Raw genomic sequence first — 18,319 nt, 5'->3', positions numbered from 1 at the left:
CTAACTGGCCTGTAATTTCCGGGGTTATCCCTATTCCCTCTTTTGAACAAGGGAACGACATTTGCCTCTCTCCAATCTTCCTGAACTATACCCGTGGACAGTGAGAACGAAAAGATCATCGCCAAAGCCCCAGCGATCTCTTCCCTCGCTTCCCATGGAATCCTTGGATAAATCCCATTAGGCCCAGGGGACTTATCTATCTTCAACTTCCTCAAAATTCCTAGCACATCTTCCTTATTAACATCGACCTCCTCTAACCTACCAGCCTGTTTCACACTGTCCTCTACAACTAGGTCCCTCTCAGTTGTGAATACTGAAGAAAAGTATTCATTGAGGACCTCTCCTATCTCTTTAGGCTCCATGCACAAATTCCCTTTACAATCCTTGATCGGCCCTGCCCTTTTTCTGGTCATTCTCTTATTCCTCAGTACATGTAAAAAGCCTTGGAGTTTTCCTTGATCCTATCTGTCAAGGTTTTCTCATGCCCCCTTATAGCTCTCCTAAGCGCTTTCTTCACTTCCTTCCTGGCTAACTTGTATACGTCTGGAGCCTTTTCCATTCCTTGTTTCCTAAACCTTATATCAGCATCCTTATTCCTCTTAACCAGACATTCGACCTCTCTTAAGAACCAAGGCTCCCTCACTCGACCGCATCTTCCCTGCTTGCTAGGGACAAAGATATCGATCACATGCAGTACGCATTCCTTAAACAATCTCCATATTTCAATAGTGCCCTTCCCTGACAGCATCTGTTCCCATTTTATGTTACCCAGTTCTTGCCTAACGGAATTGTAATTACCCTTCCCCCAATTATCAACCTTACCCTGCTGGATGTACCTATCCTTTTCCATGACTATTGTAAAACTAGCAGAATTATGATTGCTACCGCCAAAATGCTCTCCTACCAACAGGTCTAACACTTGGCCCCGGTTCATTGCCAAGCACCAAATCCAAAGTGGCCTCTCCTCGTGCTGGTCAATCTACATACTGTGTCAGGAATCCTTCCTGAATGCACTGGACAAAATCCGCTCCATCTAAACTATTACAACTAAAATGTTTCCAATCAATATTTGGAAAGTTGAAGTCACCCATGACTACAACCCTGTGACTTCCGCACCTTTCCAGTATCTGCCTCCCGATCTGCTCCTCTACTTCTCTGCAACTATTAGGGGGTCTGTAAAAAAACCCAAACGAAGTGACTGCTCCTTTCTTGTTCCGGACCTCAACCCAAACTGACTCTGTAGACATATCATTCTCAGTAGCTGCTATACTAGCCCTGACTAGCAATGCCACTCCCCCGCCTCTGTCTCCACCCTCCCTATTTCTTTTAAAGCATCTAAATCCCGGAACTTCCAACAACCATTCCTCTTCCCGAGTTACCCAAGCTTCTGTAATGGCCACAACATCGTAGTTCCAAGTACTGACCCACGCTCTAAGTTCATCCGCCTTATTTCTGATACTTCTAGCATTGAAGTTTACACACCTCAAACCATCTCTGTGTCCACAATTACGCTCCACTGACCACAATTCTTTATTAACACCCTCACTCCCTGTTGTGTCTGTTGGAAGGCTGAATACCTCATCCTCTAAATTACAAATCCGGTTCCCCACCCCCTGCCAATCTAGTTTAAACCATCCTGTACAGCTCGAGCAAACCTCCCTCCCAGGATATTTGTACCCTTCCAGTTCAGGTGCAACCTGTGCTTACTGTACAGGTCCTACCTTCCCCAGAATGTGCTCCAATTATCCACATAATGGAAGCCCTCCCTCCTACACCAGCCCTGTAGCCACATGTTTAGCTGCACTCTCTCCCTATTTCTTACCTCATTATCACGTGGCACTGGTAGTAATCCAGAGATAACTACCCTGTTTGTCCTGGACTTCAGCTTCCAACCTAACTCCCTGTACTCGTTTTTCACATTCTCAGTCCTTTTTCTACCTCTGTCATTGGTACCGATGTGTACCATGACTGCTGGTTGCTCACCCTCCCTTAAGGATCTTGAAGACACGATCCGAGACATCACAGACCCTGGCACCCGGGAGGCAACGTACCATCCGTTCATCTCGTTCGGATCCACAGAACTGCCTGTCTGTGCCTCTTACTATTGAATCCCCCACTACAATTGCTCTCCTATTCTTCCCCCTTCCCTTCTGTGCGACAGGGCCAGGCTCAGTGCCAGAGACCTGTCCGCTATGGTCTTCCCCTGGTAGGTCGCTCCCCCACAACAGTATCCAAAACGGTATACTTATTATTGAGGGGAACGGCCACAGGGGATCCCTGCACTGTCTGCCTATTCCCTTTCCCCTTCCTGACAGTCACCCAGCCACCTTTTTCCTGTACCTTGGGTGTGACCACCTGCCTATAACTCCTCTCTATCACCCCCTCAGCCTCCCGAATGATCAGAAGTTCATCCAGCTCCAGCTTCAGTTCCCTAACGCGGTTTGCGAGGAGCTGGAGTTGGGTGCACTTCTCGCAGGTGAAGTCAGAGGGGACACCAGCAGTGACCCTCACCTCCCACATCCTGCAAGAGGAGCATGCAACTGCCCTCGCTTCCATTCCCACTACTCTAGATTTCCAGTAGAATAAAAAAAAGCCTTACCTTACCGACCCTCCACACAGACTTTTTTTTGGTTAGAGAAGGATGGGTGAGAGACACTATACTTGTAGTGTTTCGAGTTTAGCCAATGCCCGAATATATCAGTTCCTTCCTGGCTCGCGTTCTCTCCACACACCCGCCGCTGAAAACAAGACCATAACACATGGACCGTATACAGTAGACAGCTCAAATCACTGGAACGCTACACCAGCACTTAATAAAACGCTGCAAATCCACTGGCAGGATACGCGTTCCAATGTGAGTGCCCTCTCCCAGACCAATATTCCCAGTATCCAGGCATTGGACGTGCACGTGATGGGTGGGCCACATTGTCTGTGTGCCTAACACAAGACTCCCTAAACATGTGCTGTACTCCGAGCTCCAAATTTGGTAAGGTGATCACTTGGAGGGCAGAGTAAATGGCATAAGGACACCCAGAAAACCTGCCTAAACAAATGCAACATACCCATCAACACATGGGAATCGCTAGCCGTAGAAAGCACAAACTGAAGAAGCCTCTCTGAAGGCACCAATTACTTTGAGTATCACTGGGCACATGAAGGTCAAGTGCAAGCAGCAGAAACAGCGAGAAGGAGCCAGAACGTCCTGCCCATCTCCAATACTAACAGCACCTGCCTTACCTTTGGCAGAGTACGATGCCCCAGGATTGAAGTATTCAGCCACCTCAGAGCCTACCCTGTCCCAAGGAGTGGAAGCAAGTCATCATGGACTCTTTAACAAACTTCCATCTTTCATATTTTATTCAAAACAATTTGTTTTGAAAATATTTGCTTGGATTTGTAGGATTGTTTTGGGATTAAACAGCTTCACGACACTTACCAACTCATTTGTGTCCCACTAACGTTTCAGTTGTAGTGCCGTACGTCCCGGAAGTACTTACACAGCAGACTTTAAATTCAGCGCAGAGTGGGTTTGTACAGCAATGATTCGCGTCCTCGCTGACAGTTCCTTACAAATGGCATCTGGGTGAGTCTCAAGCCTGTAGTGACCCATCCAATTCATTTTCGCCATCTTTTAACTGGGCTCCACGAATCGAGATGTTTACGGAGAGAAGTGGTGATAACTTCCATAACGATATTGAAATAATGTGATAAAATATTTCACGGTATTTTAGAGTTGCGTACCCACGTTCTCTCTAAATCTCAATCTTTGTTTGCAATAGGAGGTGTTCGTTCGTGGTATTTTGTATTTGCAGTGTTGTGATCTCTTCCTCCCGTGGTGTTTACCTGGAACCAGATCAGAATATTAGGTAAGTGCAGGAAACGGACCTCGTGATGCCCTTTAAAGAAGGGAATGATGTCTACTCGTTCGAATTATTCCTGTCATTCCGCTGACTCCCCATGAAATTGATCAGTCCCGTCATCATGATAATTCTGGCTTCTTAATGCTTGAGGAGCAATTAACTAATACTGCTTAAAACTCGAGCTGCTTTTAAACTGTACAACGGAATCAGACCGAACTGGGCAATAATCTACAGATTCAACTCCAGCAGTACTTTAATGGGCAACTCACACTACAACATATAATCTGCCTCCGTAATTGCTGCCATTTGTATTTGTTGTTTACTATTGCTGGCATTGATCAGTTGTAGTTATTACTTTAACATTATACATTATATTTGCTCAATCAGTTTTTGTTTTATTGCTAAGTCTCTTTGAAATGTGCCAGTGCCACACATGAACATCCTCATGTTTACGGCAGCTTCTGCAAACTGGAATTCAGTTGTTTTAACGCATAAACCACATCTGGGAGGCCTGAACAAAACACTCAGAACTTGTTAGTACCATTAGTTCTGTAAATTTTTTGTCACAATAACATCTTTCCTGTATTTCAGTGCATATATGTACAATTGAGGGAAACAACACAAGGCACTTCACAGAGATGGTAGGGAGGGAATAATAGGAAAAGTAAGCAAAAGATTGGTCAGATTCTTTAAAATACTCTGATATTTGGAGAGGAAGATGAGATTGGGGGGGCAATGGGATTTAGATTAAGAATTTTAGAGCGTGAGGCCTAGTTCATTGAATGTACAGCCACCAATAGATGCAATGCATAAGGGATTAGCATCAGAGGAATTGCAAGTTGTTGACTGCAGGACTGTCAGAAGTCAGAAATGGGTTGGAGATCCACTTCCAAAGATTTAAATATTAAAGGAGTTGGGGGACAAGATGTCAATGTGAATCAAAGAAGAATGCATAGGATTTGATGGCAGATAAGCTAAGCAGCAGAGGTTGGAGTGAAGTTTACTGTACTGTATGGTGAGAATTGTAGGCTGACTGAGGCAGTATTGAAATAATAGAGGTGATGGATGAAGATTTTAGAAGTGTAGATGCTGAGACAGGAGTAGAGAAAGTCAGTCTTACGGTGAATATGAATTTGTTGGACTTTTGGGGGTCAGAAGATTGCGCAGTGTCAAATAAGACAGCATGGCTGTAAGTAGATTAGTTCAGTCTGAGGCGGTGTCTAGTAATAGGAATGGAACTGATAGAAACTGTTTATGGCAGAAGCTAAAGACAATGGTTTAAGTTTTAGCAAGATTCTGCTGGTTAAATAGTGCTTGGTAAACAAGCCATGTGGCTACAAAATGCCATTGGGAAGTACAGCTTGATGTCAACACACGTTGGAAGTTGATCCCATGTTGATGAAGGATATTGCCAAGGGGCACCCTATAAATGAGTTGGGGAGGAGACAGGGACAGATCACTAAGTGCCTCATTGTCTGATGTTGAAAGATTCTGTGACTGAGATTTGGAAAACGGAATAAGACTTATCCCAGTGAGCTGGAGAGGAGACACATCGGAGGAAGATGTTGAGCCCAACAGTGTCAAAGACTGCAGGAATCTAAAGGAGGATAAGATGGATAATGCACCCCAGTCGCAGAGAATGCCATTAAAGGTGTTGGTTAAGAGTTGTAGCAGGAAATCTGATTAGAGAGCTTCAGACAGTGAGTTGTAGGAAAGTAAAATTTGGGATCTAAAAACAATTGAGAAATTTGGGGAGAAGTGGAATGTTATAGATATAGAAATGGACATTCTTGCTGGTAAGAAATATTGACGGTAATTTTGAAAGTGATGGAGAAAGTACATGAAGAAATGGAACCATTTGTAACATGACTTAGAATGAGGTCCAGGAAGGGAAGTTGAATGGATCAGGAGTTTAGTGGGAATTGGTCAAAAGAGCAGAACATGTTAAATAAAAACAAAAATGCTAGAAAATTCTAATGATGACCATGAAACCATTGTTGATTATCAGAAAAACCCATCTGGTTCACTAATTACCTTCAGGAAAGGAAATCTGCCTTCCTCACCGGGTCTGGCTTACATGCGACTCCAGACCAACATTGACTGTGAATTGGCTTCTGAAATGGCTTAGCAAGTCACTCAGTTGTATCAATCGCAACAAAGTCTCACCAAGGCAGTAGAAACAACCATGGCAAAAACATGCTGACCCCACCTTACTAACATCTGGGGGCTTGTGCCAAAATTGGGAGAGTTATCTCTCAGACTAGTTAAGCAACAGCCTGACATAATAAGACTCATGGAATCATACCATACAGACAATACCTGTAAGGTTGACCTGTACCTGTCCATACAAAGTGACCCATGCCTGCTTTACACCAAAGTGGCCCGTGTTTGAAAGACACAAAATGGCCGACAAGAATTAAAACAAAATGGAACAGCCTGCTCCAACATTTAAGTGAGACACAATGGTACCGTTGAACGAGACTACTCCAAGATCTGCAAAAGAGCCTTACCACCAACCATCCAAGTCAGTTTTGACAAGAGAATGCCTAAGAACAGACATTCCAGCCTCGGTAATGAAAGGATGATTGTTCCAGTAAATGAATAACACCAAGTGTGAATCCCAGCCCATGAGCCAGCTAGATTAACTCCATTTAACTCCCTAGGCAGCTGCAAAAAACAACAGCTAAAGTAACTTTGTAGTAAATAGTTACTTCTTTGAAACTACCTGCAATATTAAATAGATTCTAGTTAAAAATTCCTTAATCATTGAAGTAGTTTTCAACATATAACCAAAGTATAATATAAACATTAGGGTAAAACCATTTAAACCTAGATATGAAAGTTAATCATCCTTAGGAAACACCTTATTTTACACCCTGATCAAAATAGATTGTTCACAACTCATTAATTACAAACTGCTAAGAGTAGAAGTAGCTGTACATTATATAACTAACTTTATAATAGAACTTAACCTTATAGTGACTAATTAAACTTGTATAATTAGGACAGTGGGAAATATTAGAGGAATGGCTGAATTTGATAAAAGGTAGCACATGTAGTACAATGAATAATAGAATTCACACTGTCCTTAGAGATAAGAAGCCTGAGACAGATCTGAAGGAGAGTAGCCAGTAAATTTTTGGAATGTGAATAAATAGGATGCATAGAAAGATCCCAAGGCCTAGAGATTACAAATGCCATAAGACCATGGGAACCTGGGGCTGTCTGTAAGAATGCCCATCATTGATTAGGTGTCCCACTGGATTGGGTGTATGGATTAACAGGGAAGGACAGTGACTATGCTGTATTTGATTATTATAACAAAAGTGTATAAAATACTATATTTTCACTGTAAAAATCAGTGTGTGTCATTGATCTCTGTTCTGATCTGAGCTGTAGATTAAGGAAAAAATTGCTTTCTCACGTTGAGGCCGGATTTGGGTAAGATCCTTTGGCCCGCTCCCTGCATCAATCAGTTTCTGCTTGAATTAACATCTTCCATTTGCCTGAATCCTGCCTGTCTCTTTAGTTTTTGTCCCTGGTTGGAGGTGGGTGGTGGAGGGCCGGGGGACACAGTGGGGAGGAGTACACTCCTACAATGCCCCATCCTTGAATATGTTCAGTCCCACTGGAAGAACAGATCCAGCAGAGGTGGTGACTTAGTGATGTACACTCGGGAGGGAGCTGCCCAGTGAGTCCTCAACATTTACTCCTGACCCCATGAAGTTTCATGGTAGCAGGTTAACCATGGGCAAGAAAACCTCCTGCTGATGACCACACAATGTCCTGACTTGGAAATGGATTGCTATTCCTTCACTGTCGCTGAGCACAAATGCCAGAATTCCTCCCGAACAGAATTGTGGGTCTACCTATAGCTCATGACTGCAGCAGCTTAAGGAAGCAACTCACGACCAAAAATTATAGGGCAACTAGGGCAGGCAATAAATGCTGTCTAGCCAGCAATACTCACGTGCCATGAGAGAATAAAACATAATGATCTGAGAAAAGTGTGAATTTTAGACAGAAAGTGGTTGTGTATGATATGGTCTTTGATGACTAAACCTGTTGTTAACCAGGTACTTTAAAAATGCATCATAGGCATTTGATAGACAGTGCTGTAAGGAATGAATCAGAATACAGAAAGGAAACAGAGGCCTTGGTGACATGAGGCAATCATAACCTCTCTCTCAATGTTGGCAAAGCGAAAGAACTGCTAATTGACTTTAGAAAGAAAGGAGGAGAACACACACCCATCTGATAGACTCTGTAACTACAAATAATGCTAGATCTTGTTCATGTTGATCTTGCATTGCATACGTCCTGTGCAGTTTAAGCTGTATGCCTTATTCTGTCCAAGCATTTTCACCCTATGATCTCTGTCCTTGATTACTGTGATCTGCCTGTACTGCTCGCAAACAAAGCTTTTCACTATGCTTAGGTACACATGGCAATTAGCCAAATCAATCAATTGATTAGGACTATACTGGGGAACAATCTGGATGGCAGTGAGTTTAAGATATTGCCGGGAACAAAGGTGACAGAACAAATGTGCATTTGGACACCTGTGGAACTGATGTGGTGAATGAAATATATGTTTGTTTCTCACTTGAACAATTGAGCGCTTATCTTTCAAACTTTTACTTGATAAGCCTTTTGTGAGAGATTTTACTGGATTTTTTTCAAATTTTGTGATTGAATAATAAAGGCTGTATGATCCCAACATGCACAACACTGAAAGTACTGGACATTTGTCTGTAATGAGTTTTCTGTTTTTCTGCAGCCTTCCTAAAGGATGGAAACATGTAGGGCGAGTATCAGCCTCTGACCAAATGCTACTCGTTTTTTCACTGAAACAGCAAAATACCGACAAACTCAAAGAACTTCTGGAGGAAGTATCAAACCCACATTCTATCCGATATGGTAATATCCAGAAAATGTTATGCTTCTTATTTTCTGTTTTACGTGTTAGCAATGTTCGCAGGATTTTCTATGACTTGACAATCTTGTCTGTCCAGTTAGTAACGCAATCATTGCAATCTTGATCACAACATGCAGCCACTATATTAAGTTCCTGTGTTTAGCTGAAGGAGTTATTGCCATCTTCATGCTTGAACATAGTTTTCTGCACACTTCTGGCAAAGTAACACAGGCAGAGTGGGACCAGATTGGAAGAATTTCCTGGCTGTAGTCTGAAAGCTGGTTTATTTTAAAAATGTTCTAAATATTTACACCGCTATATATTTGCGCGTCTTGTGATATTATTTGAAGGCAAAAGTTTCTTTAGTTCTATTAGTTATTTTGAATTTGAGTTTATAATGGGGTATATTACTAACAAATTGGGAACAAAAATTTTAATGTGAATTCTGTGATAAAAATTCTGCCTGACCAATCTCCTCCACTTCTTTGAGGAAGTAAGAATCCATGTGAACTGAGAAGCTCTATGACTTGAATTATCAGCACTTTCAAAAGTTTTTGCAAAATTCAACGTTAGTTAAACAGACAGCTCTGACAATTCAGAAATCAATACAAAAGTGCAGGAAGTGTGTATTCATTAATGGAATTATTTCAAGAATGTTAAGTATTGAATGGGACAGGTCAGAGATGGTACAATTTGTCTAATTTATTTAAATAACTTGCTTGCAAAAACTTAATACATAATGGTCAAAACTATAATACCAAACAGGGAACAATAGTAAAATCAGAAAACACAAAATGAATTGGCTACAATCAGTAAATTTTGCAAAAATAGCAGGTGAGACATGTGTGAGGCTCTATAGAAAGGAAGAAGAAATAGTTGACTTGGCTGCTTCAGAAATGGTATTGAAATTGCAATGGACTCTTTGTGACCTCCATGCTAAGTGTGTCGAAGCATGCAGAGCAGCAGTCAACCAAAGTCAAAAAGATATTGGACTAAACATGGTGAATGCTGGAGAAACTCAGCAGGTCTGGCAGCGTCTGTGGAGAGAAAAGCAGTTAACATTTATGTCTTCTTCGGAACTGGGAAGATGCTGCCAGACCTGTTGAGTTTCTCCAACATACTGTGTTTATTTCAGACTTCTAACATCTGCAGTATTTCGCTTTTGTTAAAAATATTGAACGCATCAAAAACATACTGTAAAGATTGGAACAGTAACTGAACTGATATCATTGATGTGTCACACCTTGAACATTCGAGTGCTATGTGCAGTGCAGAAAAAGGAAGCATGTGTAGTTCTTTAGCTGTTAAAAGTTGATTTTAGAGCTGATATTAGGAACCTTTTCATCATATGTTGATAAGTAAATAGAGTAACAGAGCAAAAATCCTGGAATCATTTCAGAAATTAGATGTTGAATTGTGAGTTGTGGTGCTGAAGTGAGAAAAGATCTTTCTGGATGGATGAATTAAGATGAGGTGAATAACTTCTTAAAAACACTATTTTACCAACATTTCTAATTTGCATTTCAGATTTCCACTTGTTTTATGTATTTTATGTATGTTTCAGTATTTTATATTACTTAATAAGGTTGAGCAAGACTCCTTCTGGAAGAATTTCAAATGTGAATACATGACTAATTCTGATTTAAGGTTTATGACTTTTTTTAAATGTAATAAAAATCTTTGCACCTTTTAACCCTTTTTGAGAAATATTTAGTTGCATTGGTAAACTGAGTCTCACTATTCTCTAGGTAAATATCTCACGTTGGATGAGTTATCCAGTCTGATTCGACCTTCAGAAGAGACTCTGAAAACTGTGTGGACATGGCTGGAAAATCATGGTGTACAAAACTGTACCACAATCCAGACTTTCGATTTCTTGAAATGTTTCATGTCTGCCAGGTGAAAATAAATCTGAGTTGCGGAATCTTTACTACTTCATAGAGTTTATAGGGTCATACTAAGCTGTTAAAAAAGGAAAATGTTTTTTCAGTGTTCTGCATTAGTTTGAGAGCTATGGACAATGTAGGTTACAACTGAAAACTTTCTTAAGGCACAGAAGTTTTTTTAAAAAAAAAGTTTGACCAAGTTATACTTTGGACATAATTCAGTAAATTCTAGACTCCATTGCTACAAAAGTTAATTCTTGTTTCAACCTGATCAGCTCATGTGCATCTCAAAGGTTGGCTTTTTATCTAAGATGCAAAATGATTAGATGCTTTGGCTTCAAAATTCCTCAAGTCATGATAACAGCAGTTATATTAGAATTATACCAATGGTGCTCTCAAGCCAGAGTTTACAGGATCAATAAAAGGAAGTTTATTAGTTTGCAGCAAGCATTTCTTTTGCATCTTTCATTAATGTGATTCTGGCTATGTACTATTCCTAGATGGAGAAGAGGTGGTGTGTGTCCAGATCACCTTACTGACCCTGGAAAGTTGTCCTTCTGGCCCTCTGAGATAACAACACAATGGTATTTTTATGAAAGGAAATAATAGGCCTAGATTTTTTTCCCAGTCTGGGCCTCCCTGTTGGCACCCGTGTAAGCTGTAACGGAGGTCAAGCTGCCTCCAAACATTCACTGTCTTGGTTGCATCAGACACACAGGTATTGTTGAGGAACAGTAAAAGTGACATTCCTAGCAGTCAACAGCTGGTCACTTGCCTTGTAAAGAACAGTCAGAAATGTTTTCCTTACAAAAGACTGAGAAAAGTCTTGGAGAAAGCACAGACTGGTGAAACAGGTCCCTCGCTTTTCTTTGGGAGTTGAGACAGTTCATTGGCAGAATTCTTGAGATTTTTTTCAAGTTCAATTGCTAACTAAACTGCTTGAGACCCCAATTTGTAGCATTCCTTATGTAGATTAACGTCTTTGAGCAGTTGTGAGGGAAGGAAGAGAATTCTGAGAAAGTACGAAAAGTTAAAGCAGTAGTTCATATACACAGTGTTTGCTGAAGCTGAAGGAAGTGCAGAAGATAGCAAGACAAAATATTTTGTGGTCACACTCCAAACATTTAACAGTGGAAGTGACTGAAAGCTGACCATCCTCCGCCACCCCCCCCCCCAGGAGTAAGTTATGAATAAAATAGTTAAGGAATGGGGGCGGGTTGGAACGTGGAATGTTTTCCAAGAAAATTGGGACAAGACTGGAGGGGCTAGCCTGACGATACAGACATAGAAGCGTACCAATTACCAGTATAAATACACTACTCAGTCCCTCAAGTTTGGTCAGCCATTCAATAAGATTATGGCTGATCTGTTTCTGTTTTGAATTTCACATTTCCTCCAACCTAGTAACTTTTCATTTTCTTGGCTATCAAGAATCTATCTACTCCAGCCTTGAGAATATTCAATGACATTGCCTCCACCATCTCTGAATTGTAGCATTGCAAAGTCATAAAACTCTAAACGAAAAAGTTCCCCTTATCTCTGCTAAAAATGCAATCTCTAATTTTTAAACAATGCTCCCTAGTTGCAGATCCACTCACAAGAGGAATAGTCCTTTCCGTGCCCACCTTGACAAGCCTATTCAGGAATATATATGCTTCAATCAAGTGGCCCCTCATTCTTCTAAACTCCAGTGGAAGCAGGATCAAGTACCAATCTAGTAAACCACCTCTGAATCCTCGCCATCACATTTAAATCCTTCCAATAAGGAGACCAAAACAATACACAGTAGTCGAAATGTGAGCTCACCAGTGCCCTACATAACTGAAGCATGGCATCTTCTATGTTTAATTCCTCTTGTATTAAAACATAGAATCCCTTTAGCCTTCTTTATGTGCTGTACCCACATACTGACATTTTGTGATTTGTGCAGTCCCTCTGCACCACAGAATCCATTTTCTATTTAACTAATATTCTTTATTTCATGTCCTACCAATTCAGAAAAAAGACCTGGTTATTGCAAATTCTGCTTTCTGCCACCTGACCAATCTTCTATCCATGCTAGCATATTACCCCCTACACTACGAAATCCTACTTAGCCCAAATATCTTTTGTGTAATATCATGTCAACTGCTTTCTGGAAATCCAAGTACAGTATTTCCAAAGCTTCCCCCTTACCCACAGTGCATGTTACTCCTTTAAAGAACTCCAGTAAATAGGTTGAACATAATTTTTCCTCCATAAAAACATGCTGACTGCTACTGATTACTTTGAGTTTTCTAAATGCCAGCTGTAACCTCTTGAATGACCAATTCTAACAAAGTCCCCAGGATTAAAGTCCAGTTCAGTACCTATCATTTCCTGCTTTCTGCAATCCTCTCTCCCTTATTGATTGCAGGAGTTATATTTTCTACTTTCCAGTTTGATGGAAACTTTCCAGAAACTATCAAATTTTGGAAAGTTAGCACTAACAGATCATCTACATAACTAGCTCACTCTTTTAAGACTCTAGAATGAAGTCCATTGGAACGTGGGCAATTGTCATCAGTTTGTTCAGTATCTCTCCAGCATGATTGTAATTTCACCAATTTCTCACTCCCTTCCATCTCCTGATTTACAGCTATTACTGGAATGTTTATTTAAGCTCTGTGGTGAAGACTGAAGCAAAGCATTTCTTCATTTCATCTGTTATTTCCTTGTTATCTACTTACTCTGTGGAGGTCCAGCATCACTTTACTTACTCTTTCCCGTTTTAAAACTGTAGAAACTCTTGCTGTCTATTTTTACATATTTAGCTAGATCCCCTCATATTTTAATTTCTTCCTCCTTTATTAATCTTTTAGTCATCCTCTACTTTTTATATTTTGACAAGCACCTGACCTGCCAGTCATTTTTGTGCAATGCCATGCTTTTTCCGTAAATTTAATACTCTGCTTAACTTCTTAAGTTCACCACATAATGGTAGGCCCTTCTGTTCATTTTTTTTCTTCTTACGAAACGTGCACTTATTCTGAGCATTCTGAAATATGTCCTTAAATGTTTATACTGCTTCTCTATTGACCTATACCCCAACCTAGTACCCTGGTTCACTTCAGCTAGCTCAGTTTTCATGTTTTCACAGTTGCCCTTATTTAAGTGTAAAACTTTAGTCTTAAATCTAATACTCTGTATTTCATATTAGATGTAAAATTCAATCCTATTGTAGTCACTGCTACCTAGGTGTGCCTTTTCCCTGAGCCCATTAATTAATCCTGTGACATTTCCCAGTACTGGATCTGGTATAATCTGCTCTCTACTTGGTTCCCGAGCATGCCGCTCTAAGAGACTATGTCAGAAGCTTGCCATGAACACCTCAGCCAGGCTACCATTGCCCAACCTGAATTTTCATGTTTTTATGTAGATTAAAATCACCTACAATTACTACCATCCACTTAATGCAAGCACGCAATATTTCTTCTTGCATAATTCATTCTACATTGTAGTTGCATTTAGGGGGCTTGTAGACTACAACCATTAGTGGTTTATCTCTGCTACTATTCCTCAAATCCAAACAAATCTGATCTCCTGAACCAAGGTCATCTCTAGCTTTAGCACCAACGCCAACCTTGAGTGGTACCCCTCCACCTTTACCTATCTTCCTATTCTTGTTGAATTTTAAAAACCAATTGACATTCAGGAGCCAATTCTTATCATTATGCAGCAGTATCTTCCTAATGTCTATCAGATCACATTTATTTACTTAAATGTACACCTTCAATTTATTTTCTTTGTTATGAATCCTACACACATTCAAACACAGAACTTTTGTGTTTTTGTTATCTCTGTGACATCCAGACCTGACCGTTGATATATTCTGTCTGTCCTGCCATTCTGTGATCTCTTCCCGTTTTATTATTGTGCCTTTTCCTGTCCTGACTCTATCCCTTGATTTGCTGTATCTCGCCAAACTTAATCCCTCACCCACAATGTTTCGTTTAAGGTCTTCTTTACTTCCCTAGTTGTATGCTAGAACACTGGTTCAAGCACAGCTCAAGTGCTGCCCCACTTTCCCCAATAATGATGCTAGTGCCTCATGAACTGGAACCCATTTCTCCCACAGCACTCTTTCAGCTACGTATTCATTTCGCATTCCAGAGATGATTACCCTTGAGATTCTGCTCTTCAATTTGGTGCCTCACTCCTCGTACTGACTAAGCAGAACCTCTTTCTCAGTCCTGCCTATGTTGTCGTGCCTACTTGAACCATGGCAACTGGATCCTTCTCCCACTCCAAGTTCCTGTCCAACCTGAGCAAATGCCCCCAACCCTGGCACAGGGTGTAACATTGTACGCTGGGCTGCACAGAACTGTTTCTAGCCCCCTCACTGTACTACCCTCTAATACCACTACTCCCCTACTTCTTATTCGCCCACTTAATGATGCTGTGAAGTACATTCCCTCTAATTCAGCCACTGTGCAGACCTCAGAGGTCTCTGCGCAACAATGACTGGAGAAACCAGAAGTGAATGCACCAGCAATGCTGACATGTGCAGACTCTCAGTGCAGCTTAGAAGGAGCATTGGTTCCTCATGCAGGTGCCCTGGTCAGTCCATTCTTTTTCCTTACAGACCTTGCTTTTTCTGACACAAGCAAGCACCTCAAACTTGACAGATAATAATAAGATTGGTGGTTTAGTGGACAGTGAAGAAGGTTATTTCAGAGTACAATGGATCAGATGGGCAAATAGGCTGAGGAATGGCAGGTGGAGTTTCATTTAGATAAATGTGAGGTGCTGTACTTTGGAAAGGCAAATCAGGGCACAAATTATACACTTATGGTCCCGGGGAATGTTGGTGAAGAAAGAGACCTTGGGGTGCAGGTTCATAGTTCATTGAAAGCGGAGTTGCAGGTAGACAGGGTAGTGAAGAAGGGATTTGGTACAAATGGTCAGTGCATTGAGTATAGGAGTTGGGAGCTGTACAGTTCATTGGTTAGGCCAATTTTGCAATACTGCATTCAATTCTGGTCTCCCTGCTGTAGGAAGAACTTCAGTAAAGATTTACGAGGATGTTGCCAGGGTAGGAGGGTTTGAGCTATAAGGAGAGGCTGAATAGGCTAGGGCTACTTTCCCTGGAGTGTCAGAGGCTGAGAGTTATAAGGTTTATAGAGGTTTATAAAATCATGAGGGGCATGGATAGGATGAATAGTCAGTGTCTTTTTCCCAGGGCAGAGTATTCCAAAACTAGAGGGCATAGGTTTAAGGTGAGAGGGGTAAGATTTAAAAGGAACCTAAGGAGCAACTTTTTCACACAGAGGGTGCTGTGTGTATGGAATGAGCTGCCAGAGGAAGTGGTGGAGTCTGGTACAATTACAACATTTTAAAAGACATCTGGATAGGTATATGGATGGGAAGGGTTTAGAGGGATATGGGGCAAATGGGACTAGATTAATTTCGGATATCTAGTCAGCATGGACTGGTTGTACCGAATGGTCTGTTTCAGTGCTGTATAACTATGACTCTATCACTCTAAGAGCTATGGTCCCTGCATGACTATCTTCTCTTACCCCTTACTTGACTTGCTTGTTGTCACATCCTCCTTCCTGTCCCTTACTACAAATAGAATTGGACTGCACAATCCAAAGGGTGTGACCACCTTTTGAAACAAAGTATCCAGGTAACTCTTCCCCCATCATGATGTGTGACAGAGTTTACAATTCAGTCCCCAATTCAATATGAATCGGAGTTCCTGCAGTTTTAGACATTTGCTTTTGCATGAATATTCTCCTTTCCTTCCAATAATAATTCAGGTATGGTTTAGGGTTTTTGTAGCAGAGTAATACAGGTACAACTGAAAATATTCCAGAGGTGGTAAATTGCAGCCCTAAAATCTTTTATTCACAGTTGAATAGGAAAATTAGCTGGGGTTGCGCCGAATGCCACCTAATTCGTTTTGAGCAGGCAGTTAAGGTGTAGTTGAACCAGTGGGAACGGAACATTTCATTGGTTTTCCTGCTATTAAACTTAAAAGTTTGGTTTTGCAGTTCAAGAACTGTTACTGAGTGAAGTCAGAGTTATTCTGTTTCTCAATCTGTATTTCAGCACTGCTGAAAAGCTTTTACCTGGATCAGAATTTAATCGGTACACCGATGGCCATCACACCTTGATAAGATCCCCAGTTAAGTATGAAGTCGCTGAAGAAGTTGCTGAACACATTGATTTTGGTGAGCCATTAAATCAATACCCTTTGAATAGTGTTGTGGATAAATGTAAGGCTTTAGCTGCAGTACATATCATTCTGTCCTCTCTCTGACTGGATAGTTATTATAGTTGAACAGATGTTTTGTTTTAAGCCAGTCAGCTGTCAGATTCAGGATATTTCAAACCAAGCTACTGACAAATTCACACAGGCAGAGTTTCTGATTTAAAATATTGGAAGTTATCTTCTTTACTCAGAGAGTAGTAAGGGCGTGGAATGCCCTGTCTGCAAAAATAGTAGACTCGCCCACTTTAAGGGCATTTAAATGGTCATTGGATAAACATATGGATGATAATGGAATAGCTTAGGTTAGATGGGCTTCAGATTGGTTTCACAGGTCGGCGCAACATCGAGGGCCGAAGGCCCTGTACTGCGCCGTAATGTTCTATGTTCTATGTTCTATGCTCTTCCTAAAGGATAGAGTCTAAAACTTAAATTTTCCTTCTTTCCATTAACAACATTGTTCAGCTCAAACTCATTTTGAATTCACAACTTTTCCCATATCCTTCTCTTATCTGATAAACATGTGAAGCATCTGTCATTAAATACCTCTGCAAATTTACGATCATTTCTAAAACTACTAGGGTTTTCTTTTTTTTTTGTACCTTTTGTAATCTTTAGATTCTGATTTCCCCTTCAGCTTTACAATGTTATCTCTGAGTTAGCTGAGAAAAAAATGTCCCTTCTTAACTTCAAGTAAGCCTAGTTTATGACCTGGCTTTTTCCTGTTCTTGTTGCATCTGAAGTCTGTGGTTTCTTCTCCCGCAACATTAGCTCACCGACCTGATGTTTTTCAATTGCTCATATTCAGCACAGGAGCACACACTTGTCTTTGCAAGTCTGCTAACAGATTACTTGTGGAAGGACCTTTTGTACACCTTTTCACAATTCCATTTTCTCTTCTCATTCTGACCCAATCGATAAGGAGGTAATTAAAATTTTCTGGAACATTAATTTGATTATTATTGTCAATCAGTTTAATCTTTCTTCAGATTTCTATCATAAATCTGTGCTTCCTCCTGTTCATCTTTAAATTTGTATCTCTTCCAGTGTTCCAAAAAATGCAGTAATTTTGTGGCACATCTGCTACATGCAATTCTCTAACAATCCTCCTCTGAAATATCCACTATGAAGTATCCCAGAGTAGCTCAGTACCAAACTGAATTGGGTTTCCTTACTTGGACACTACTTAACACCTGCCTTGCTTTCATGCCAGGCACTGGGCTGCCCTACCCTGCCACAACCTTTCCTTGATTCTCACCTGTTTGTTCACAATGTTTGCTTTTCACTCTGCTTCAACAAATTGTGGCATTTATACAACCACCTTAATATAGTAACTTGTCCAAAGAAATGGAGCTATTATTGGGAAAACAGAGATAACAAGGTGTAGAGCTGGATGAACACAGCAGGCCAAGCAGCATCA

At 40.8% G+C, this 18,319-nt stretch overlaps 1 protein-coding gene and 1 long non-coding RNA gene across 2 annotated transcripts in view; one reads left to right on the top strand and one right to left on the bottom strand.

The window, feature by feature from the left end:
* LOC125483631 overlaps positions 1-3,838 on the bottom strand; it is a 19,742-nt gene extending 15,904 nt beyond the window's left edge. The window contains exons 1-2 of the long non-coding RNA XR_007262566.1: positions 3,437-3,838; positions 2,600-2,738 (exon numbers count right to left, since the gene is read on the bottom strand). This is a non-coding gene — a long non-coding RNA (uncharacterized LOC125483631). The remainder of the gene's footprint in view (positions 1-2,599; positions 2,739-3,436) is intronic.
* tpp1 (tripeptidyl peptidase I) overlaps positions 3,455-18,319 on the top strand; it is a 38,533-nt gene continuing 23,668 nt past the window's right edge. The window contains exons 1-5 of the mRNA XM_048599618.1: positions 3,455-3,583; positions 3,780-3,866; positions 8,641-8,780; positions 10,527-10,677; positions 16,740-16,861. Of these exons, the coding sequence (XP_048455575.1) occupies positions 3,540-3,583; positions 3,780-3,866; positions 8,641-8,780; positions 10,527-10,677; positions 16,740-16,861 (544 nt within the window). The 5' untranslated portion in view covers positions 3,455-3,539. The remainder of the gene's footprint in view (positions 3,584-3,779; positions 3,867-8,640; positions 8,781-10,526; positions 10,678-16,739; positions 16,862-18,319) is intronic.

The sequence above is a fragment of the Rhincodon typus genome, chromosome 8 (genome assembly GCF_021869965.1).
Source record: "Rhincodon typus isolate 14 chromosome 8, sRhiTyp1.1, whole genome shotgun sequence".
In the NCBI taxonomy this organism is placed as follows: Eukaryota; Metazoa; Chordata; class Chondrichthyes; order Orectolobiformes; family Rhincodontidae; genus Rhincodon; species Rhincodon typus.
This window is presented reverse-complemented; position numbering and strand designations above follow the sequence as displayed.